Source organism: Corythoichthys intestinalis, chromosome 16 (assembly GCF_030265065.1).
Source record: "Corythoichthys intestinalis isolate RoL2023-P3 chromosome 16, ASM3026506v1, whole genome shotgun sequence".
Lineage (NCBI taxonomy): Eukaryota > Metazoa > Chordata > Actinopteri > Syngnathiformes > Syngnathidae > Corythoichthys > Corythoichthys intestinalis.
The window spans coordinates 52,321,458-52,345,759 of record NC_080410.1 but is presented as its reverse complement, the minus strand read 5'-3'; the positions used below and the strand labels follow the sequence as shown (position 1 = coordinate 52,345,759).

At 41.9% G+C, this 24,302-nt stretch overlaps 1 protein-coding gene across 4 annotated transcripts in view; it reads right to left on the bottom strand.

Annotated features, from left to right (window-relative positions):
- Positions 1-24,302, bottom strand: part of znf652 (zinc finger protein 652) — a 43,566-nt gene that overhangs the window by 15,774 nt on the left and 3,490 nt on the right. For all 4 annotated transcript variants that reach the window (XM_057861441.1, XM_057861437.1, XM_057861438.1 and 1 more), the window contains exons 2-5: positions 11,697-12,901; positions 9,101-9,248; positions 5,737-5,852; positions 2,731-2,875 (exon numbers count right to left, since the gene is read on the bottom strand). In XM_057861441.1, the coding sequence (XP_057717424.1) occupies positions 2,731-2,875; positions 5,737-5,852; positions 9,101-9,248; positions 11,697-12,650 (1,363 nt within the window). In that variant the 5' untranslated portion in view covers positions 12,651-12,901. The remainder of the gene's footprint in view (positions 1-2,730; positions 2,876-5,736; positions 5,853-9,100; positions 9,249-11,696; positions 12,902-24,302) is intronic.

The window sequence follows — 24,302 nt, the reverse complement described above, 5'->3', positions numbered from 1 at the left end:
GCATGAGTTGAGCTAGAGCCGTGAGTTGAGCATTGGCATTACCCGAGGGGCCGGGTAACGAGAAGCATGATGTTTAGCTACTCTCGCTCCGTTGCTCATTGACCGCGCGGCGCGCTGAGTGTGTTGTACTTCCGCTTTACTTGGCATATTTCAATAATCGGAATTTGGATGTTTGTGAATCGTTCTCGAATCTTCCACGGCCGAATCGCGAATAATCTAAGAATCGGAAATTTTGCACACCTCTATTGCCAATTGTCACAATCGTCCCGCTTTGTCAGTGTTATATCAGTAAACCAGTGAGCACTGTGGTGAATCAGCGAAAATGAAAACTTTCCTTCTGTCCAAAGACACTTTCCCCCCCCTTCTATTCAGTTTTGTTTTTTTCGGTCAATTTTTTTGGCATGTTGTCCTGAAGAGTAAATGTTTCTAATCAATTTGAATTTGTTATTATTTACTGATTTTATTACATTTTATTTTTCAGTATCAAATGGTCAAAAATGTACCTTGAGTGTATTTTTACAGTTTGGATGTGACTTTTTTTTTTTTTTTTACTTCAGGCAAAGTTAAGTCTTTTCTGTTACAAGCAAAACAATGTTAATAAAGTTATACTTTATTATAAGTTGATCTATGTTACTTTTTTTAATGGAAAAAAAGGACACAATGTTAGGCTGAGGCGTACTTATAATAGTAATATTATAGACAAATGATACTATTTACAGTGGTGGCAGAGAGTTGGGGGGGGCGCGAAACATTTACGTCTTCCTTGGGGGGGCGTAACAGAAAATAATTGAGAAGGACTGCACTAGAGAAACACTACCGGTGTTCTGCAATTCCAGCACATGCACACATCAATTAAAAGTGGCGAGTACCTTAATTTTCGCACTATAAGGCGCAACTGACTATAAACTGCCACCCACCAAATGTGACATGAAAACAGCATTTGTTCATAGCTAAGCCGCACGGACAATAAGCTGCGGCTGTCCTTACTGTATTATGGGGGAAAATAAAATAAAATGTAGTATTATTATTATTCCCACCCCACCAAAATATAAAATCCGGTAAAGCTTTATTTGACAGCGGCATCATATGACTGTCATAAGACCAAATGAATCACCATGAACTGCTGCATTGCTTCAAGAAGCTTCATTTGGCCATCACTGCTCCCTTGGGGGAGCAGTCAACCTCTTCTGCAACCTGCTTTCAACACTGTTGTTGTCAAACATGCCTCCTAGCATGCATTGCAGCGCTACAGATGTAAATAACAATCAAAATTCATATTCTGTGCCAATTCTTTCTTCAGTTACTGTTCCAGTTGTTTCATTAACTGCTAGCTTTGCTATTTGTTAACACTTTACTTGACAGTGGCGCCATAAGACTTGCCTGGTATACCAGACTCACCACTGTTCCAGCGATTGAGTCTGGCGACCGTCCGGAAGATCAAATTCCGAGGGCGGCGCAAGCCACAGCAAACAGACAGCGGAGTCGACCAATCAGCGACGGGCAGACGTGACGTTGTTAAAGCGACATGGCTAGCGCGAGCCGTGTTGACTGTTGTCAATGACTTGTTTCGATGTGTTTTTGGTCATTTAAAACTGATTTTACCGCGGATTGGAACATATTCTCGGCTCTCCCGTTCACCATCTGTGTTGTTGTTGAGACGACTTTCGGCGCGCAAGAGTGACGTTACTCGTTAAGAACACGTCACGCAAATAAAAGAATCTGATTGGACGATTGATTTTGTACCTTGCTCGAGAGGTCGTTAATGAGCTGGGTCCCAGACTATTTAGAACAGTAGAACAGTAATTGAATAAATAAATAGCACAGACAACATGAATTTTGATTGTTATTTACATCTGTAGCGCTGCAATGCATGCTAGGAGGCATGTGCTGCCTTTTAACCCAAATAAATCAACAAATAAGCCGCACTGGACTGTTAGCCCACAGGATTAGAAATGAAGGAAAAAAGTAGCATCTTACAGTCCGAAAAGTACAGTACTTACTATTTGTGTTTTTATTGAGTATTTTATTACCTTTTCATTGCCTCAAAATACTTTTTCCATGCGTTTTCCTCTCATACTTTTAAGCATTGTGTTTTCTTGTGGTAACTTAAAGCAGATCGTTGATCTGTTGAACACATTTGTCACGTAGTGTATTTAATGTGATATGACTACGTTGAAGTATTTTCTTAAGGCATCATTACATCAACATTAGTATGTTCTGTCTGTATGGATCTGAACAAAACAAGCTGAAAGCGCACGGTAGTACTTTGTGTATCAAATTCGCCTCTTGTAGGACGTTTCGTGGGTGTAGCACATTTTGGCAGAACACCAGTTTTGTCCTACTCTTGTCTCGTCTCATCCAGTCTTTCCTGTTCATTTTGCTTTTGCTGCTCGTTGTTGTGAAATATCCACAGCGCTGTCATGCTCATTAATGTTCCTCTAGGGTTCAGATTGAAAGGGTTGTTTATGTCGCTAGAGTCATACTCTAGAAGCCTGGCAGCGTAGGCAGGTGACGTCACCGCCCTGCGTCGTCAACAACTAATTTTAAAAACTGTATAAAAAGGAAAACATCGAGAGAGGATTTAATATCAAATTATTTGAACTCATACTAACATTTATTTTTGAAGAACTACAAGTCTTTCTATCCGTGGTTCCCTTGGAGAGTGAAATCATGCCAAATCCCAGATGATCCAAAGAATGGCCGAAAACGGACACGTGAACAGTTCCTCACCTGTATGAGTTTTCATGTGTTCGTCAAAATACTGCTTCATATTGAAGTCTTTGCCGCACCACTGGCACATGAACTGCTTATGTCCGATATGGATGCTCATGTGAGAGCGCAGCTGGTACTTGTACTGAAAGCGCTCGTCGCAGTTCTGGAGGTTCACACAACACAAAGATACAATCACATTTCTCAAAATCAACAAAATACAGATGACACCCGCCTAGGTGACGGTGCCTGGCTAAAATCAAGCCGACGGAGGCCCGGACCACCACGGAGAGCGGCCTAGATGTTGCGCGCCGCTATAAAAAGCCCATAATTACACGCTACTGGGGAAGGGTGAGGTCCCGTATTTATTTAGAGCGTCTCCACCCGTGCACGCCGAACGGCTTCGGGTGAAGGACAACGCTCCATCTGCCCACTTGAATTAAAAAAGACGAGATTTTAAATGTACTGAGAATGAAAACAAATGTTAACATCAGGAAAATAGAACTCATTTGTGTTGCCTTTTTTTCGTGTTGCACTCGCCGGGCTATGGAAACTAAAAGGCCTATTCACACGAGTGTCAGCCCAGTGGGAAGAAGGGTCCGTGGAAAGCTCGACGTAGCCTGACGTAGACGCTGTCGGTCAGTGAAAAGCAGCGAGCATATTGACTATAGTCCCACGCGCCAATGCAAGAAAACTGAGACTTTTCCTATTTCAAGAAGTAGGGTGCATTATACAGAGGTATGAAAAAGTGTCTGAACCTTTTGGAATTTCTCACATTTCTGCAAAAAAAAACCATCAAATGTGATCTGATCTTTGTCAAAATCACACAGATGTAAAAACAGTGTCTGCTTCAACTAAAACCACCCAAACATTTATAGGTTTTCATATTTTAATGAGGATAATATGCAAACAATGACAGAAGGGGGGAAAATAAGTAAGTGAACCATCACATTTAATATTTTGTGCCCGCCCCTTTGGCAGCAAAAGCTTCAACCAGACGCTTCCTGTAGCTGCAGAACAGTCTGGCACATCGATCAGGACAAATTTTTACCAAACTGCTGTAGTTCAGTCAGATTCCTGGGATGTCTGGCATGAATCGCTGTTTTTAGGTCATGCCACAGCATCTCAATGGGGTTCAAGTCAAGAGTTTGACTTGGCCACTCCAGAACGTGTTTTTGTTCTCCTGAAACCATTCTGAAGTTGATTTACTTCAGAGTTTTGTATCATAGTCCTGTTGCAGCATCCATCCTCTTTTTAGCTTCGAGTGTCTGACAGACGGCCTCAGATTTTCCTGCAAAGCTTTTGAATTCATTCTTCTATTAATGATTGCAAGTTGTCCAGGCCCTGAATCATGATGCTCCCTCCACCATGCTTCACGGTGGGGATGAGGTGTTGATGTTGGTGAGCTGTTCCATTTTTTTATCCACACATGACGTTGTGTGTGACTCCCAAACAATTGAACTTTGGTTTCATCAGTCCACAAAATAACTTCTGTGGAGTGTCCAAATGCCTTTGTGCGAACATTAAACATGCAACAATGTTTATTTTTTTTTTTAGACAGCAGTGGCTCCTCCGTGGAGTCCTCCCATGAACACCATTCTTGGCCATATAGTTGAGGTGTGCACAGAGATATTGGACTGTGCCAGTGATTTCTGTTAGTCTTTAGCAGACACTCTAAGGTTCTTTTTTTACCTCTCTGAGTATTCTGCACTGAACTATTGGCGTCATCTTTGGTGGACGGCCACTCCCTGGGAGAGAAGCAACAGTGTCAAACTCTCTTCATTTGTCAACAACAACTCTGACTGTCGATTGATGAACATCTGGACTTTTAGAGATGGTTTTGAATCCTTTCCCAGCTTCATACAAATCAACAATCCTTCAGACAGCTCTTTTGACCGAGCCATGATGCACCTCAGACAATGCTTCTCATCAAGACAATTCTTACCAGGTGTGTGTTTTATAGTGGGCAGGGCAGCTTTAAACCACTCATCAGTGATTGGGCACACACCTGACTTAAAGTGTTGGGTAAAATTTGGTTTCAATTGCTATTATAAGTCTCCTTAGGCAGAGGGTTCACTTACATATTTTCCCCCCTTCTGTCATTTTTTGCATGCTGCCCTCATTAAAATATGAAAGCCTATAAATGTTTGGGTGGTTTTAGCTAAACCAGACACTGTTTTTACATCTGTGTGATTTTGACAAAGATCAGATCACATTTGATGGGGATTTTATGCAGAAATGAGAGAAATTCCAAAAAGATACTTTTTCATACCACTGTAGAAATGTTTTTGTGGTTTAAAAATCGATAGGAGTAAATTGAAAATTTTGTATGTCTTTTGTGGGTGTTGAATCTGCTATTGGAAATGAGTGGGGCTATTTTTCCCCCCATGTTTTTGGGAACTGCAAAATTTGAAAACAATCTTGGTTTGCCTTGTTTCAGTGATTTTTTTTTTTAATATGAGAAAGATGTCGGACAATTAAAAACAAAAAAAAAAAAAAGGCACTAGAAGTTTCCGTTTTGTGGAAGAACCCGCGTTTTGGGGCAAACCGTGACTCTGTGGGGGCAAACGACTGATTCCCTGTGTTGCATGAGTTTTTGGGGTGTGAGTTTAGGCGTAGGAGCGGCGTGAATCGGTCAAAATTTGTGAGCAGGGCGATGCACGGAAGAAACAGTCAAGAGTTTAGTGCCGTAATTATAAGTGGTTGCTTTGACTTTAGTCAAAGCATTCCTACAATGTCGTAGCGCAGATGTTGTGTGGTTACAGCTATGTCAAAAGGCGGCTTCAGTTCTGATACCAAAACAACAAGCATGAAGAGTGCCGCTAACATATAATACATGACTTACGACAGATCTTTTTCTCATGTTATACTTGGGTAAATTTCCTTTTAGAGCTAATGGGCGTGAAGCACGTCTGCTGCTAAGTGCCACACGTATTGTATTTAACAAGCATGATTCAACAACATCACACAGGTTCAATAGAACTCAGTAATGCCATGTAGTATAAAGCGCACTGGTGACATTTGTACCTCGCAACGGAAAGGCTTCTCTCCAGAATGCTGCAGCGAGTGCACCTTGAGGGACATGCTGCGTTTGAATGACTTGCCACATGTCTCGCAGGTGAACGGCATGTCCTTGGTGTGAGCTGTGTGGAAGATGGAGAAAGAGAATGGGAGCGCACTCATTCTCCACACCGTACATAGAACATTAATTTAAGAGCTGACGTGAGTTAACTTTGACATGCCTGGTAACACTAAATAATGTTTTAATAAAATAAAAAAAGACATCATAGTTTTTTTTGCACTTCAAGTTAAAAAGTAATATCATGAGATTTTATTAGTGCTACAGCTATAGATTATTTTACTAATCAATTAATCTATCAACTAGTTAGTTCGAGTAATTGGAGTAGGAACATTTTTAATGCAATGCAAAATTGCAAAGTACAGTTTAGGAGATGTATTATATAGGCTTGCTAAGATTGCACTTTCAAAAGAGCATGAAATGTGAATATTGTACAAAATAAGATTCCCGAGTGTTTCTCCAAAATATGCAAGATTGCACTTTCATTTAAAAATAAATTAAAATACCCAAGCGTGGCCTCAAACTGTTTTTAAAAAAAAACAAAAAAAAACATGAGGATTGAAAAGAATAGTATCTTTCCTCGTATTTACTGTTTGTATTACTCTACCGTACCCAACATAAAGTAAATAGCATTTATGTCACAGTTTAAGGGAAACAAGCAGAATATAGGGCATAAGAGACACATGACACCTTCTGACCACGGAAGCCCAACGCGTGCGTCATGCAGCTGACTGGGCAAGATTGACGCTGACTACCAGGTGATAGGCAAGACATCCACAAGCCCACATTTCCAACACCAAATCCCGCAATCAGATCTTCAGGACAGTCCAGAACAAATGGCGGGACGTCCTGTACTACCACAACACCCGATAGCAACAACAAAAATTTAATAGCTCGGCGCCTCACAGACGGTGCGGCGCGCCGAACCTCCCACTTCAGTTGCCTCATTAACCATGACCCAGCAATAGAGCCTACCCACGTACCACGTGCTCGCTGTATGGTTCCGCCCACTTGTCCGTCATTTTGACTCTGTATTAGCATTGTTTTCAATTGATGGCGGAATTTAAAATGCATTTCATGGAAGACCCGGTGCTTTCTGATGCCGCAAACTCACTGGATCTGTTGCATAAAAGGCGTTATGAGGAAAAGCTTCGTTCTATACAGTCGCCAGATCCATTTTTGATGCCTAAATCGATGATTTTTGACCGGCTGCCTTCGCCGTCTCTGCCTGACCCTGATATTTACAACTATCTTGTCCACACAAAATCAGCCTATTCTCACGAAAGTTTGAAAAACTTTAAGAGCTTGGAGGCTTATAAATGCTACGTTGCTGGTTGGGTGAAACAGGTCCTCGTACACGAAAATTCGGCAGGAATCTTGTGCTCGGAAGGTGAGTTAGGAAATTTTCAATTCAAAATCTTTTGTTCTTGCTAACATCCACTGTCAAGTCTAATGTATTTCGTGTCATTTGTCAATGGAGCTAGGGCTTTTAATGTTTATATGGTTTAGCGATAGCACTCTGACTACATACATACGTGTATGTTGTCGGCGATTAGCCTAGCAATGATCTTAATTGTGGTTATTTGTCAGCCCCGTAGACGAGGCCAGTTTCTTTCACTTGGTACCAGCTAAATATTATTCAAAAAATAACGATGGTGGAAGAAAGGGAAGTCACAAACATCTTGAATTTGAAACTATGTCGTACTACGTCGTATGTTGACGGCGATTAGCCTCGCAATGATCTTAATTGTGGTTGTCAGGCCAAAACCCTCTAAATATATATTAAATGCATCTTACCGGATATAAAATGACTACTACATAGTCTGTGGTGATTTTTTGGTGTCCAGTTTTCACGTCGAATTGCAGCCGTCCATTTCGCTCTCCTCTTTGGATCCCTCGGAATACGGTAAAACTTCAAGTCTCTCCTTCCATCTTCTCTGTTAGTGCAACCAACAGCCACACACGCCTTCACCATTTTGATTATTAATGTTAAGGAGCAGAAAAACACGCCGTAAATAGGAGAAATGTACGTAGCCGTAACAGGTTAACACTATGTTTTGACGGACAAGTGGGCGGAACCATACAGCGAGCACGTGGTACGTGGGTAGGCTCTATAGTGACACACGAACTTGACCGCCCAAATCTGCAACAGAAGAAGACCCAAACATACCCCTCTTCCTGCCCACGGCCTGCCCCGCGAGAGCCTTCAAACAGACTGAATGCTTAACTAATTGTGTTCATTTTACTCGGGAACTTTTTGTTGACTTGTGATATGGTGACCTTGGAACGAGTCTGCCACCTCGACTTGCCTGGTTTACCAGACTCACCGTTGTTCCAGCGATTGTGAGTCTGGCGACCATCCGGCAGATCGAATTCTGAGGGCGGAGCAAGCCACAGCAAACAGCGGAGTGGACCAATCAGGGACGGGCAGACGTGACGTTGTTAAAGCGACAAGTAATTAGCGTGAGTGGAGAATGGAGAAGTTTATTCAACATGGTCAGCGCGAGCCATGTTGACTATTGTCAATGACTTGTTTCGATGTGTTTTTGGTAATTTAAAACTTGGTTTTACCGTGGATTGGAACATATTCTCGGCTCTCCCGTTCGCCATCTGTGTTGTTGTAGACACGACTTGTGTTTGTTTTTAACTCGATTAGAAAAAAAAAAGATTCAAATTAAATTTTGCTGCTTCGTGTATTCGAAAGTGGCGTTGTAATGGTTTGTTTTTTGATTTGGGTGGATACACTGCCCTTTAGTGGCAACAGTGAATATGACATAACTCATTTCAAATGAATCCAGCTGCTCCCTGCTAAGACTAACATTAGTTTTTTTTGGGGTTTTTTTAACTTTTTTTTTTTTTAATGCATTTGTAATTCAGTTTATATTATTCGGTATATTTAGCCGTTTTGGTGGGAATGTGTGTTTGAACCATTTGGTAAGAGCATCGTTTTAAAAAAATAAATAAAAATGTTAGCGTTTTATAGCATTTAAGCTACCGGACTTTTGCTTTGCAACTCAGCCAATTGTTTTGTTCTTGTGCTGAGAGCCTCATTTATTATTATTTTTTACCTTTTGAGGCTCAGCTGAAGTATTTTGATTTTTATGTTCCTTTTCCGATTACTCGAGTATTCGAGACTAGATCATCGATTACTAAAATAATTGGTAGCTGCAGCCCTAAATAAATGAACTCATTGGCTTCCACTGACAGATGTCCAATTCATTTTGATCAGAAGGGGCGGCAGCGATCATTTGACGGGCGGCCATAAAAGGCGCTGAAACATGAAAGATCATTCGACCGGTACACCTCACTCACCAACCATGTGCTTGCGGACGTGGGCCATGGTATAGAACTTTTTCTCGCAGATCTCGCACGAGAACTTTTTCTCGGCATAGCCGTGCACAATCTTGATGTGCTCGTGCAGCGACCATAGCTTCTTGAAGGATTTGTTGCAGGAGACACACTAGGAACAATTAAAAGAGGTACAGTCAAATCAAGACCAAGATGTAACGGTTAAGAGCTCTTTGCATGAGGTGAATATTTCCTTATCTCTAGCTCCCTCTGCTGGCTTAATATATACATGCACAATGACAGGTTCCTCTCAAGGGAAATACAGTCAGCACTAAGGACAAACATACATACACTGGGAAATAATAGAAAAATAAAACACTTTCCTATGACAGCATAGATAAGGAAAAAAATTAATTTTACTTTTTTTTTTTTTAGCTCCACAAGTATATCCCTGATTTTAACGTGGTTTGTAAATCCACAAAAATAACTGCAAAATTGTTTTTCTGTTTTTAACATGGAAAATGCTTTTATTCTTTATGTTGTACGGGCATTTGCACACAAACGCATGCATGCACAACATTAGTAAATCAATCATTCTTGTATCGCCATATTGTGTAATCATCCTGACCGTGAGCCGTGTATCGTAAATGGTATTGTATCGGGAGGTACCAAATGAGCAGGGGTGTCAAAGCGGTCCTCAAAGGGCCACAGTGGGTGCTGGATTTCACTCCAACCAAACGAGATGAATAGCTGTTCGCCAATCTGTTGTTTTACAAGTGTAATCAGTTGATTGCAGTTAGGTGCTGCTTGTTTTAGGTTGAACGGTCTGTGCTGGATCTGTTGGAACAAAGACCAGGACCCACTGCGGCCCTGTGTGGATACAGTTTGACATGGCCAGGCATAGAGGGTAGACCTAACATTAGAGGTGGGAATCTTGGGGCCCCTAACGATTCAATTACAATTCAGAGGCTATGATTCGATTATGAATCGATTATCGATGTACCTGCATCTGTTTACTCCGGGTACTCCGGTTTCCCCCACATCCCAAAAGCATGCATGGTAGGCTGATTGAACACTCTAAATCAGACATGTCCAAAGTCCGGCCCGGGGGCCAAATGCTGCTCCTGGTCAAATTTCATCCGGCCCCCAGCCTCTGTCATAAAATCAATAACATCTGGCCCGCACACAGACTTAATAAATTGGTCAGCAGTACTGCCAGCATATGACGTAGCTTACACACTAAATGCTGCTCCTCATTTACCCACTAAAAGGCAGCAGCACTGTAAACAACATTACCCCGTGTGACCCTTTACTCCCAATTTTCTAAAATGGCGACAATCAACAAAAAAAGTTGACTGCGAAAGGCCGACACTTCAAGGATAGGTGGATATTGGACTATTTCTTCACTAGAATACGCAACAACTGTGCCAGAGTCGAAAGAGAACGCCACAAGGCTAGTTGAGAGATTGTTGACATTATTAATTTAAAAAAAAATAATGAAGCAAATGTGGCACACAGAATGGCTTGCTAAAATTTGCTTAAATATATTATTCTAGTCAGCCAAGGTCGGCCCTCCACATTTTTAACACACCAAATCTGGCCCCCTTTGCAAAAAGTTTGGACACCCCTGCTCTAAATTGTCCCGAGGTATGAGTGTGTGTGCAAATGGTTGTTTGTCTCATTGTGCCCTGCGATTGGCTGGCAACCGATCCAGGGTGTACCCTACCTACTGCCCATAGTTAGCTGGGATAGGCTCCAGCACCTCCGCGACCCTCGTGAGGGTAAGCAGCTCAGAAAAAAATGAATAAATGAATGAATATTGATGCACTCCCCCAAGCTGTTAGCTACTTTTAATGTTTCGTACATTAGTTAGAAAAATTGTACAAAAATCCTCTCAGGCTTAAATAAACGACTCTTTCAGTATCAACTTAACAGTTCAAAACACTAGATAAAATGCTTAAGTCCCAATTCAGTATCAGCAGATTTGAACTACATTTAATGAATTTTGTGAATCAACCATTAAAGTTGTTACAATTGCTCCAGTTATTCCATGATTTCCCTTCTGTCTACTTTCGAAAACTGTTTCAACATTTAAAGATAGATTCAAGTCAAGATTTTGCTGATTATTTTAAATAAAAAGTTGATTAGGTTTGCTTGGAAGGTTCGCTACAACAGCCTCCCAGAGACGACTACTGCTTTAAGATGGGGGCTGTTTACTAATACCAGCAAGTCTATCATTTCGCATCTAGTTCTATACACAGGTGATATCTACCGTAGCATTACGTGGGCGTAGTTTGTAGCAGCTGTTGGCCGCAGTCAGGTATTATTGTTTTTTTTTATCGAGCGGAATGAGATGATCCAGATCCGTGAGTTGAGCATCGATATTTACTCTCGGTCCGTTCCACATTGCGTCCCAAAGACCGCAGTGACTATGTTTTAGTTCCACTTTACTTTGCATATTTCAATAATCGGAATTTGGATGTTTGTCAATCATTCTCGAATCTTCAACGGCCAAATGGCGAATAATCTAAGAATCGGAAATTTCGCACACCTCTACCTAACATGTGTATACAATGGTACCTCTGAGCAGTACTTTATCACCACGCAACCTCCTCCTCACCTGGATGTTCTTCTCGCAGTCGGTCTGCTGGTGCAAGGCTAGCTCGCTCTCCAGGACAAACTTCTTGCCGCACTTGTCGCATATCTGCATTCTCCTGTGCGTGACGTTCATGTGCTTCTCCAGGTACCAACGCGTGTTGAAGACCCGAGGGCACTTTTCACACGCCAGCAACTCCTTCTCCCCCTCGGCTTTGGCGCCCGCGGGCGACGTCGGGACGGGGCGAGCGGAGCGACGCTGACTCTGGGGCCTCTCGGCGTGCTTCCGTCGCCCCCTGGTGGTCATCCCGGTGGGCGACGAGCTCAGAGTCGCCCGGAGACTTTTCCTCAGCGGCCGGCCGGAAGCGCCGCCGTGAGCCCTCTTCGACCTCGTCGCTTGACTTTCCGTCTCCTCCTCGTCGTCGTCTTCATCCTCTTCCTCATCCGGGCTTTCCTCTTCACCCTCTTCCCCGCCGCCGTCGTCGTCGTCATCCTCGCTGCCGCCTCTCTCGGAATCCTCTCCCGCGGCGGCGGCGGCGGCGGCAGGGGCTTTGTTGTCGCCTTTGGATACGTGAAGCGTCTGATTGTTCAGGTTTACCTCCACGATAATCTGCTCGCGCTTGAAAGCCGTCTCTTCTTCTTCGTCGTCGTCCTCGTCGTCGCCTTCCTCTTCTTCGTCCTCGTCTTCGCTTTCCTCAGAGGTGGCCCCGTCGACGCGTGAGCGTATATCCGGTCTCTCGCGGAAATACTGCCGAGCGGTGTCGGCCGCCGCCGTCTTGGTGGCGCTTTTGTTGTCGACCAGAACCGAGTAGGGCTTGCCGCCCCCCTCTCTCTTGAACAGCTTGCCTGTCAGGTCCACCCCCGGGTTGGAAGGGTGGTAATAGGACTGAGACACCTGCGGCCTGCGGCTCTCCTCTTGTGACATCCCGCCCAAGCACGGGACGGAGACCTCCTCCTTGAGGCTTTGGCAGGATTTCATGAAAAGTTAGGATGCTGAAGGGCCTCTATTAGGAAGGGCAAGGGCTGCCAAAGCCCCACTTCAACTTTGACAGAAGGCGTATAAGGCAGTCAACCAGATTCAAACAAAGCATCCATGTCGTCTCGGTGGGGAAACTACGTCGGAAAGACATTCAACTAAGCCAGATCGCCCTTGAAAAAGAGGTACTCGAGTGAAGAGGAATGGTGCGCCTCAAATCGATCTGCCATCAGGGGCCGTGAATTGAGTATCACCTACAAGAAGAAAAGCAGGTTACGTATTAGTTGGAGAGGGTGGAGGCTGTTTTTCCATGTAATAACACGCTCACACACACACATATACAGTGTATGACCAAAGTGAGTACACCCCTCACATTTCTGCAGCTATATGTAAGTGCCGTATTGGCCCGAATATAAGACTGTGTTTTTTGCATTAAAATACGCCTGAAAAAGAGGTCGTCTTACTATTCGCTGTCTAGACAGTATACCCACTCACGACGCTAGATGGCGCCAGATATCATTGAAGCGATGTTCTGTCATGATAGATTTCAGCTACTCTCATTATTTTATTGCAATGTTTTTCCTTATTCAGATTTGTTTCAAGACTACAGTTACAGTTAGACTTCACTTTGATGGTTAAAGCAGTTATTGCAATTTTGTCGTTTTATAACAATAGATTGGTTTATTTACATTTCAAAAACCAGAAGCCATTCATTTACGAATGTGGTTTACATATTTAAATGTTCAGATATTAAGATTTGAATGAGGCAAAATAACATGCTTTTTCTCTTAAATATATTGTTATAATTTATTTCACATGTACTGTAATTATTTTCTGTATAAAAATGAATTTGGTGTTCAAAAGGTCTTTCATCAAAGTTGAGTCTTGAAAAAGAGGGGGTCGTCTTATAATCAGGGCCAATACAGTATATCTTTTCATGGGACAACACTGACAAAAGGACAGATTGACACAATGAAAAGTAGTCTGTGTGCAGCTTATATAATAGAGTTCATTTACCGTAATTTCCCGAATTTAACGCGCACCCCAACTTTACCTGTAAAATCTTGGGAAAATTCTTGTACCCGTGTAGAAAGCGCACCCTAATTTTAGCACCAATAAATATGAGTCTCGTGTCTCGACTTTTTATAAAGTAAGTGGTTGCAGCATTTTTTAAATCCTTTTGTCAAATATATATTTTTAAAAAGTAGAATCTTAATTTTCTGTGGTAAAATTGCTCACAGTATACGATAATAATTTTCACAAAGTAAGAAGTTGTAGCGAGTTTTAACAGAATTCACCAGCGGAAGTTATGTTGGCAAGTTGTGTAGTTCCCGGGGGGGAGAGTTTAGTTAAGGGAACAGCCGGAAGTAAACAAATGTCCCTTGATTTGCGTGCAAGACGTACGTTGTTACTTTGTGAGTTTCAATGTAAATAAAACAACGTGGCTTGGCTCAGTGGTTCAACACTCTTCCTCAGACTCCTGTCCTAGCTCGCCACACGGTCAACATTTATACGAAACGGATCGCCATTTACGTTCTCTTCAAGACAACATCGCCATGTGCCGGCATGTTGTAACGATAAGGTAAGAAAAATGTACCGGTAAATGATAAACCAATAGTACAGAAATTTTTTTATTTTATTAGATGTGAAAAATATCATGAAAACAAGTATTTACCACATGAAACTTGATTATTATATCACTGTCGTTCGGATTAGGTAATATTGTGCTGGTCCATGCTTACAATGGACATGAATCATGATGATTTTTTTCTGTCTCCGTCCCTGTACCCGTGAATAAGGCGCACCCATGATTTTACGAGTAAATTTTGGGGAAAAAAGTGCGTGTTATATTCGGGAAATTACGGTATTTACTGTAAATATAGCCATCAATATCTAAACCCCTGGCAACAAAAGTGAGTACACCTCTTAGAAACTACATCCCTAAATGTCCAAATGGAGTACTGCTTGTCACTTTCCCTCCAAAATGTCATGTGACTTGTTAGTGTTACTAAGTCCAGGTGCGCATAGGGAGCACGTGTGTTCAAATGTGTAGTGCAGCTCGCACACTCATACTGGTCACTGAAAGTTCCAACATGGCAAATAACTCTCTGAGGATCTTAAAAAGATGTATTGTTGCACTACATGAAGATGGCCAAGGATACAAGAAGAACGCCAACACCCTGAAACTGAGCTGCAGCACAGTGGGTAAGGTCATCCAGCGTTTTAAAAGACCAGGGTCCACTCAGAACACGCCTCGGGTCGGTCGTCCAAAGAGGCTGAGAACACGTGCTGAGCGTCACATCCGAATGCTTTCTTTGAAAGATAAGTCGCAGGAGTGCTGTCAGCATTGCTGCAGAGATTGAAGAGGTGGGGGGGTCAGCCTGTTAGTGCTCAGACCATACATCAAATTGGTGTGCATGGCTGTCACCTCAGGAGGAAGCCTTTTCTGAAGACAGATATTGATGGCTATATTTTGAATTATTTGGAAGGGAAAATACATTAAATGTATTATATAAGCTGCACAGACTACTTTTCATTGTGTCAAAGTGTCATTTTGTTAGTGTTGTCCAATGAAAGATATACTTAAATATAGGGCCGCAGCTATCGATTATTTTAGTAGTCGATTAATCGATGAACTAGTTAGTTCAAATAATCGAGTAATTGGATAAGGAACATGAAAAAATACAATACCCAAGCTTAGCCTCAAACGCTTTCAATTAAAAAAAAAAATAAACATAGCAAAAGTCCACTAGCTAAATGCTATAAAATGCTAGTTTTTTAAATAATGTTCTACACAAATGGTTCAGACACATATTCCGACAAAAAAATGGCTAAATATACCTATAAACTAAATTACGAATGCATTGAAAAACATTAGCTCAAACAAAAACTTGGTTTACGTTGGTCTTAACAGGAAGCAGTTGGATTCAGCCATGTGATATGAGGCAGACCAGAGGACAGTGCATCCACCCTAATCAATAAAACTAAATGCAAACACTTTCAAAATAAACCATTGCATAGCCACTTTAATTAAACGAATACTCGAAGTAACAAAATTTAATTGGAATATTTTTTTTTTCTAATCGAATACTCGAGTTAATCGATTAATCGTTGCAGCACTACTTAAATATCTGCAGAAATGCGAGGGGTGTACTCACCTTTGTGATACACTGTAAAAAAAAAAAAAAAAAGTCCAAAGCGAAACTACAGCGATGCTCACTAAAGTTGCAACGGCATTTGTGCTGTTGCGACCACAAGGGAAACCACAAGGTCTTACAAATGAATGGGTGTGGGCTCCACTACATACAATAAATGTTTTACATGCTATTGAAGGAGAATAAATTCATGTTTGAATTAAAAAAAAAAAAAAAAAAAAAAAAAATGCAAAGACCTCTGGCTTGCTGTTTGGCCAAATGAAAAATTGTAAGACTGTTGAAGATGTTAACTAATTGGGCGAATACAAGGCACTTAACAATTTTGCCAATTTGGTGTTTAAATTGAATAACATATTTTCAAAATTGTGTGCCACTCAAAATTAAATTCAGAGATGTCCCCATGTTTTGGCTTCATGCTACTCCATCCATGAAGTGGTTTGTTTTTTCTTCTGAAAAGTTACAAAATTGTCAAACAGTACAGTATGACTTCTAGGGTTGGGTATCGAGCATCGAGCATCGATGGGAACCGGTTCCAACACTCTGATGCTCCCGGATTCATATAAACTATGCTATTTTTTTGGACACTGCATCTTTTTTGGACCCTGCCTCTTTAAAGAATCGGACTCGGGAATCGTTCGGAACCGGAATCGAAACGTGGAATCGGAAACGTTGAATTTCAAACGATGCCCAACCCTAATGACTTCTGCAGTTATCGATTATTTAAAGAGGAAGTTCGGAATTTTTGACATCAGGCTTAATCTTCGAGTTAGCGAGGGTTTAATTAGTCGGTGGAGTTGATTTCAACAAATTCCGAGTAGTCTGTTAGTTACAGTGGTGGCCAAAAGTATTGGCACCCCTGCACATCTGTCAGATAATGCTCCCAGAAAATGATTGCAATTACAAAAGCATTGGCTTCATTTATTTTGCTTGCAATGAAAAAACACAAAAGAGAATGGGGGGAAAATGAAATCATCATTTTACACAAAACACCAAAAATGGGCCGGGCAAAAGTATTTCCAACCTCAGCCTAATACTTGATAGCACAACCTTTAGACAAAATAACTGCGAACAACCGCTTCCAACATCCATCACTGAATTTCTTTCAATGCTCTGCTGGAACTTTAGACCATTCTTCTTTGGCCAACTGCTCCAGGTCTCAGATTTGAAGGGTGCCATTTTCAGATCTCTCCAGAGGATTCAGGTCTGGACTCATTGCTGACCACTGGCCACTCTCGAACCATTTTCTAGTGCTTTTTGAAGTGTGTTTTGGGTCATTGTCCTGCTGGAATACCCATGACCTCTGAGAGAGACCCAGCATTTTCTCACACAGGGCCCTACATTATGCTGGTAGTCTTCATATACCATCATCGCCGACATCCTGGTGACCAAACTGCTTAACTTGGGCCTCCTCACCTCCATTTGTTCCTGGGCCAAGGAATTTCTGACTAACCGCTCACAGTATGGTAAACTCGGCCACTACACATCCCCTACCATTAAAGTGAGCACTGGAGCCCCTCAAGGCTGCGTGCTGAGCCCGCTTCTCTATTCCTTGTATACTCATGAAAGCACACCTGTCCACTCATCAAACACCATCATAAAATTTGCTGACGACACAACTGTTGTTGGTTTCATCTCCAGAGGTGACGAATCCGCCGACAGAGATGTGATACAGCGACTGTCAGCATGGTGCTCGGTGAACAACTAGGTTCTAAATACCACCAAGACCAAGGAATTAATTGTGGACTACAGGAAGGTGCGTGCCTCGGAACCGGCACCTCTCTGGGTAAACAGAGTATGTGTGGAACGTGTAAAGTCCTTCAAATTCCTCGGCGTCCACCTCTCTGATGACCTCTTCCTCGGCCATGGTGAGGAAAGCTCGCCAGAGACTCCAATTTCTGAGGGGCCTCAGGAGGAACAACACCGGCAAGGGACTAATGATTGCCTTCTACCGAGCAGCTATTGAGTCCATCCTCACCTACTGCATCTCGACGTGGTATGGAACCTGCTCGGTAGCGGACAAAAAAATCACTGCAGAGTGTGGTGAAAGCGGCTGAGAAAATGATTGGCTCCTCTCTACCACCACTGGAGGACATTGCTGCTGCGCGACACCTTAAAAAAAGCTAAGAACATTATTAAAGAGTCTTCCCACCCTGGTCATCACCTCTTTGAACTGTTGCCCTCTGGCAGGATATACAGGGTGATGAGAACACATACAACAAGACTCAGAGATAGTTTCTTTCCCAGGGTCATCCGCGTTCTCAACACTGAACTGCACTAATTGTTCATGATGCTGCTATGTAGCGACTTTGCACAGTAATTTACTCTGTCTTTTATTCAGTAGTATGTTTAAGTGGTGTGTTATTTTACTGTCTTGTGTTTTATGGTAGCACAGAGTTGAGCTTTCCAATTTTGTTGTTTGCTTGGCTTGCAATGACAATTAAGGAATTGATTTGAATTCAGACTTCATAATGGCATGTACATGGTCAAGCAGTCCAGTGACAGAGGTAGCAAAGCAACGCCAAAACATCAGGGAACCTCCGACATGTTTGACTGTGGGGACCGTGTTCTTTTCTTTGAAGGCCTCATTTTTTCCCCCCTGTAAACTCTATATTGATGACTTTTCCCAAAAAGCTCTACTTTTCTCTCATATAACCAGAGAACATTCTTCCAAAACATATTTGGCCTTGTCAGGTAAGTTTTGGCAAACTCCAGCCTGGCGTTTTATGTCTCTGGGTCAGAATTTGGGTTTTCCTGGGTATCCTACCATAGAGTCCCTTTTCATTCAGATGCCGACGGATAGTACAGGTTGTCGTACCCTCGGACCGCGGGACAGCTTGAACTTGTTAGGATGTTAGCCACAATTTGCACAATCTTTTGTTGAACTCTCTCGTCAATTTTTCTTTTCCGTCCACATCTAGGGAGGTTAGCCACGGTCCCGTGGGCTTTACACTTATTGACGACACTCCGCACAGTAGACACAGGAATATTCGTGTTTTTGGAGAAGGGCTTGTAGCTTTGAAATTGCCCATGCTTCCTCACAATTTTGCTTTTCAACTCCTCAGACAGTTCTTTTGTCTTTTCTTTTCTCCATGCTTAATGTGGTACACACAAGGACAGAGGTTGAGTGAACTTGAATCCATTTTAACTGGATGCAAGTGTGATTTAGTTATTGCCACCACCTGTTATATGCCGCAGGTAAGTAACAGGTGCTGTTACTTACACAAATTAGAGAAGTATCACATGATTTTTCAAAGGGTGCCAATACTTTTGTCCGCCCCATTTTTGGAGTTTTGTGTAAAACGATAATGATTTAATTTTCTTTTTCCATTCGCTTTGATGTTTTTTGATTGCAAGCAAAATAATGAAGATACTACTGCCAAAGCATTTGTAATTGCAATCATTTCCTCAGAGAAATTGAGCATTATCTGACAGAATTGCAGGGGTGCTAATACTTTTGGCCAGCAGTGTAACTTGTGAAGGTAATAACACTTGTGCGATTAATGAATGAATTATTCACCCGATTAATCGATTATGAAAATAATCATTATTTGCAGCCCTACTTGAATTCTAACATTGGACAACATTATTCTCCATTACAAATAATTCATTTCAATTTGAAAGAACTCGGTATTAACATATTAATTACGATTTTTTTTTTTTTTTTTTTGGTATTTGAACGAGAAATGCGTACAAAGTAGAGCTAAGCATAAAGCGTGCTTGGCACCGGAATACTAACAGTGCTAAAAGCATAAAAAGGAGAGGAAGCGCTCACGTCCAAGTGCGCGTGTCCCCGGTTGACTGCGAGATGACCTGACGCAACCTCCCAACCCGGCTATCCATTATGAGTGTTGAGTTCTCACTGGAGAATGGTCCGCAGGAATAAACAACACCACGTGCTTGTTCTTGCAAAAAACGCAATATTTTCCTCAAAAATATCTTTTGCTGTGCCTCTTTTACAGGATTGCTATTTACAATGGGGACTAAATACTTCAAAAGAGGGTGGTGCAAACAAACCATGGGAAATAATGGCTAACCTCAATTAAAGGCCAGTGTAGAATGTCATATTTCTTGTATTAGTGAAGGCTGGGTGCTACAGCCTCAAAATAAAATGTGGAGACACGATCGTTTCAATATGAAGGTACGAAATGTGTATCTGTCCATGAGTGCGCACTAGAGGGCGCTCACACTATTGGGATGGGACGGTAGATGCTTCGTTTCTGTATATTTTTTCCAGTCGGAATTTAATGATTTTGGTGTGTTTTTTTGGTCCCGTATGATCAAGTCATCGGTTATAGTGTAATAAAAATAACTTGATATAGACGACATTCCAATATAATATTCCAAGTAATATTGGAGGAAAAAAGGCTCTGAACCTTAAAGTGCGTAAGACAGGAGAGAGAGAAAAAAAAAAGAGAGTCTTAAATAGCATTATTATGTGAATTAGAATCATGTTTTGAGACGATTCAACTATATACAACAATTTAGCAAAGAGCAGATGACGAGAAATTAGTCTTTTAATCTGCCGGTTAGCCACACCTACCATTATAGGGCTCTAGCGTCCCCAACAGGTGGATGACGTCAGCGGGAGACTGGGCTCATTGGTTTTACTATTCAGCCCATTGAGGGGGAACTATTCACAACGAGGAAAACGCGACGAAGAGAGCTGCAAAATGTCATTGTTTCTGTCTCTTTACTCCAATATTTTTACAGGATATTCTTTTTATCCAAGTATTTTTTTCTCCAATAGCTAAATTAATGCTATGGTCATGACTAATAACAGTCTTGTGCTAAATGGAATATGAAATAATAAAAGTGCATTTATTCAGTACGACATGGCAAAATGACTCTATAATGGTCAAAACTGTCGACTGCACCTTTACTGTCGCACCTCCCGAACGATATTTTATGACACCTAAATCAGACATATGTCATTTCCCTTCCCCGGCTTCGGAGAATGTAAACAAACCAAGAGACGTGACAGCTAGCCAACATGCTAACCCGAACCGAGTGATGTTTCAAAGTCTTCGAAGCGGAAAATCACACATACAGTGGTGCAAATAAGTATCTTGTCAACCACTAACTGTGCAAGTTCTCCCACTTGAAAATATTAGAGAGGCCTGTAATTGTCAACATGGGTAAACATCAACCATGAGAGACAGAATGTGAAAAACAAAAAACCCAAAAAATCACATTGTTTGATTTTTAAAGAATTTATATGCAAATCATGGTGGAATTTGGTCAATACCAAAAGTTCATCTCAATACTTTGTTATGTACCCTTTGTTGGCAATAACGGAGGCCAAGCATTTTCTATAACTCTTCACAAGCTTTTCACACACTGTTGCTGGTATTTTGGCCCATTCCTCCATGCAGATCTCCTCTAGAGCAGTGATGTTTTGGGGCTGTCGTTGGGCAACAACTCCCTCCACAGATTTTCTAAGGGGTTTAGATCTGGAGACTGGCTAGGTCACTCCAGGACCTTGAAATGCTTCTTACGAAGCCACTCCTTTTTTGCCCTGGCTGTGTGTTTGGGATCATTGTAGTGCTGCAAAGATTAATCGATTAACTCGAGTATTTGATTAGAAAAAAAAAATTTGGAATTTTAATTTACCTGCCTCGAGTATTCGTTTAATTAAAGTGGCACTGGAATGGTTTGTTTTGAAAGTGTTTGCCTTTAGTTTAATTGATTTGGGTGGATACACTGCCCTCTAGTCTGCTTCATTTCACACGGCTGAATCCAGCTGCTCCCTGTTAAGACCAACTTAAGCTAAGTTTTTGTTTGAGCTGATGTTTTTTTTTTTTTAATGCATTCGTAATTTAAAGGTATATTTAGCAATTTTCTGTGGGAATATGTGGTTTAACTATTTGTTAAGAGTGTTGTAAAAAAAAAAAAAAAAAAAATGTTGGCATTTTATAGCATTTAAACTAGCGGACTTTTACTATGTAAGTTAGCCAATTGTTCTTTTACTGTACATATATCCTCATTCATTTATTTTTTCATACCATTTGAGGCTCAGGTCAGATATTTTAATGTTTTTATGTTCCTTATCCGATTACTCGATTATTCGAACTAACTAGTTCATCGATTAATCGACTACTAAAATAATCGATAGCTGCAGGCCTTGATCATTGTCATGCTGAAAGACCCAGTCACGTCTCATCTTCAATGCCCTTGCTGATGGAAGGAGATTTTCACTCAAAATCTCTAGATACGTGGCCCCATTCATTCTTTCCTTTACACAGATCCATCGTCCTGGTCCCTTTGCAGAAAAACAGCCCCAAAGCATGGTGTTTCCACCCCCATGCTTCACAGCGGGTATGGTGTTCTTCGGATACAATTCAGTATTCTTTCTCCTCCAAACACCAGAACCTGTGTTTCTACCAAAAAGTTCTATTTTGGTTTCATCTGACCATAACACATTCTCCCAGTCCTCTTCTGGATCATCCAAATGCTCTCTAGCGAACCGCAGACGGGCCTGGACGTGTACTGGCTTCAGCAGGGGGACACGTCTGGCAGTGCAAGATTTGAGTCCCTGGCGGCGCATTGTGTTACTGATAGTAGCCTTTGTTACTGTGGACCCAGCTCTCTGTAGGTCATTCACGAGGTCCCCCCGTGTGGTTCTGGGATTTTTGCTCACCGTTCTTGTTATCATTTGGTCGCCACGGGGTGAGATCTTGCACGGAGCCCCAGATTGAGGGAGATTATCAATGGTCTTGTATGTCTTCCATTTTCTAATAATTGGTCCCACGGTTGATTTCTTTACACCAAGCGTACCTATTGCAGATTCAGTCTTCCCAGCCTGGTGCAGGTCTACAATTTTGTCTCTGGTGTCCTTCGACAGCTCTTTGGTCTTGGCCATAGTGGAGTTTGGAGTGTGACTGACTGAGCTTGTGGACAGGTGTCTTTTATACCGATAATGAGTTAAAACAGGTGCCATTGATACAGGTAACGAGTGGAGCCTCGTTAGACCTCGTTAGAAGAAACGAGATCTCTTTGAGGGCCAGAAATCTTGCTTGTTTGTAGGAGACCAAATACTTATTTTCCACTCTAATTTGGAAATAAATTCTTTAAAAATCAAACAATGTGATTTTCTGTTTTTTTTTTCCACATTCTGTCTCTCATGGTTGCGGTTTACCCATGTTGACAATTACAGGCCTCTCTAATCTTTTCCAGTAGGAGAACTTGCACAATTGGTGGTTGACTAAATACTTATTTGCCCCACTGTACGTGTACATTGGGAAAGCCAGCTCTGTTACGAAGGAGCGCCCTGTTCATATTTGACACAAAGCTGACTAGATTATCTCGAGCGTGGATGACATGGGAACACAAACGGCATAAAAAAGCACTCACTGGCATGCTAGCGGCTTACATTATCCCATTTTGCCTCCGCAAATTAACCCGATATAAAGCCAAAACACATGCATGGCGTGCGGTTACGCAATACCCGTACTGAGTAAAAACACCTCATAACTACTTGCTATTATTGTTGATGAGTCATTTCAAGAGTTTCACATAGGGTGGATAAAAAGAAAAAAGCACTTTGATGTGGGAAACTTTAGACTTTTCAATATTGCTTAATATCATAAAGAGAACGAGAGTGTATCTAAGATGACAGGATGTAATCTTCACACTACCAACCCAACGTACTACACCGCACAAAAAGCAACAACATTAATGGAGCAAGTGTTCACGAGTGTTGAGCTGACAGTGACCTGGGACGCAGTCAAGCTCGCTAGCGCTCAGACTTTAATGAGCTTTTCGTCGCTAGCTGGAAGGAATAGTGCGAGGGTTCACATTCCTCACCCGCAGCAAACTTGTAAGACCTTAACCTGCTCACTGTGGCGGAGTCGCAGGGGTTCCCCAGGGCTTCGGTAGCCGTTTTGACTCCTTGGGACCCCGGTCACATCCTTAAAAGTAGCCTACCGGTGTTTTACTTTGCTCGGGTATAAATCATTAGGAACAGAAGATTGTTAGGGCCAAACTGCAAATGAATAATACCTCCATATCAGCCAACCAATCAAAGGGCACAGATAAACAACCATTCACACATTTGGATAAGGATGTGTAATCAATTAAGCTACTGTGCATCTTTTTGGGATGTGGGCAGGAACCATAGTACAACACGCATGTGCGTGGAAAACATGCAAACTCGACACAAGCTCAATTTTGGCCAATGATGTCAGAACTGAGAGGTGGCTGTGAGTGTGTTTTGAAAAGTGTGCTTCAAGATTGTGAAAGGGATCTGAAAATATTTGATAGGAATTAAGAATGAATCTCAAGTGAGTATATTACACACGTTACAACTGTAGGCCACTTCCTGTTGAATTTGGGGCAATATGGGCCACTTCCTACTGAGTTTGGGGCATTCCAGGGGCACTTCCTGTTGCTATCGGGTCAGCTTTGTGGTCCCGGAGTCAACGGAAGCCAATGTGTATCGATTTTGTGGGTGCTATGAACTGTCAATAGGACCCAAATAAGGATTTGTGTGCGGGTTACAGTT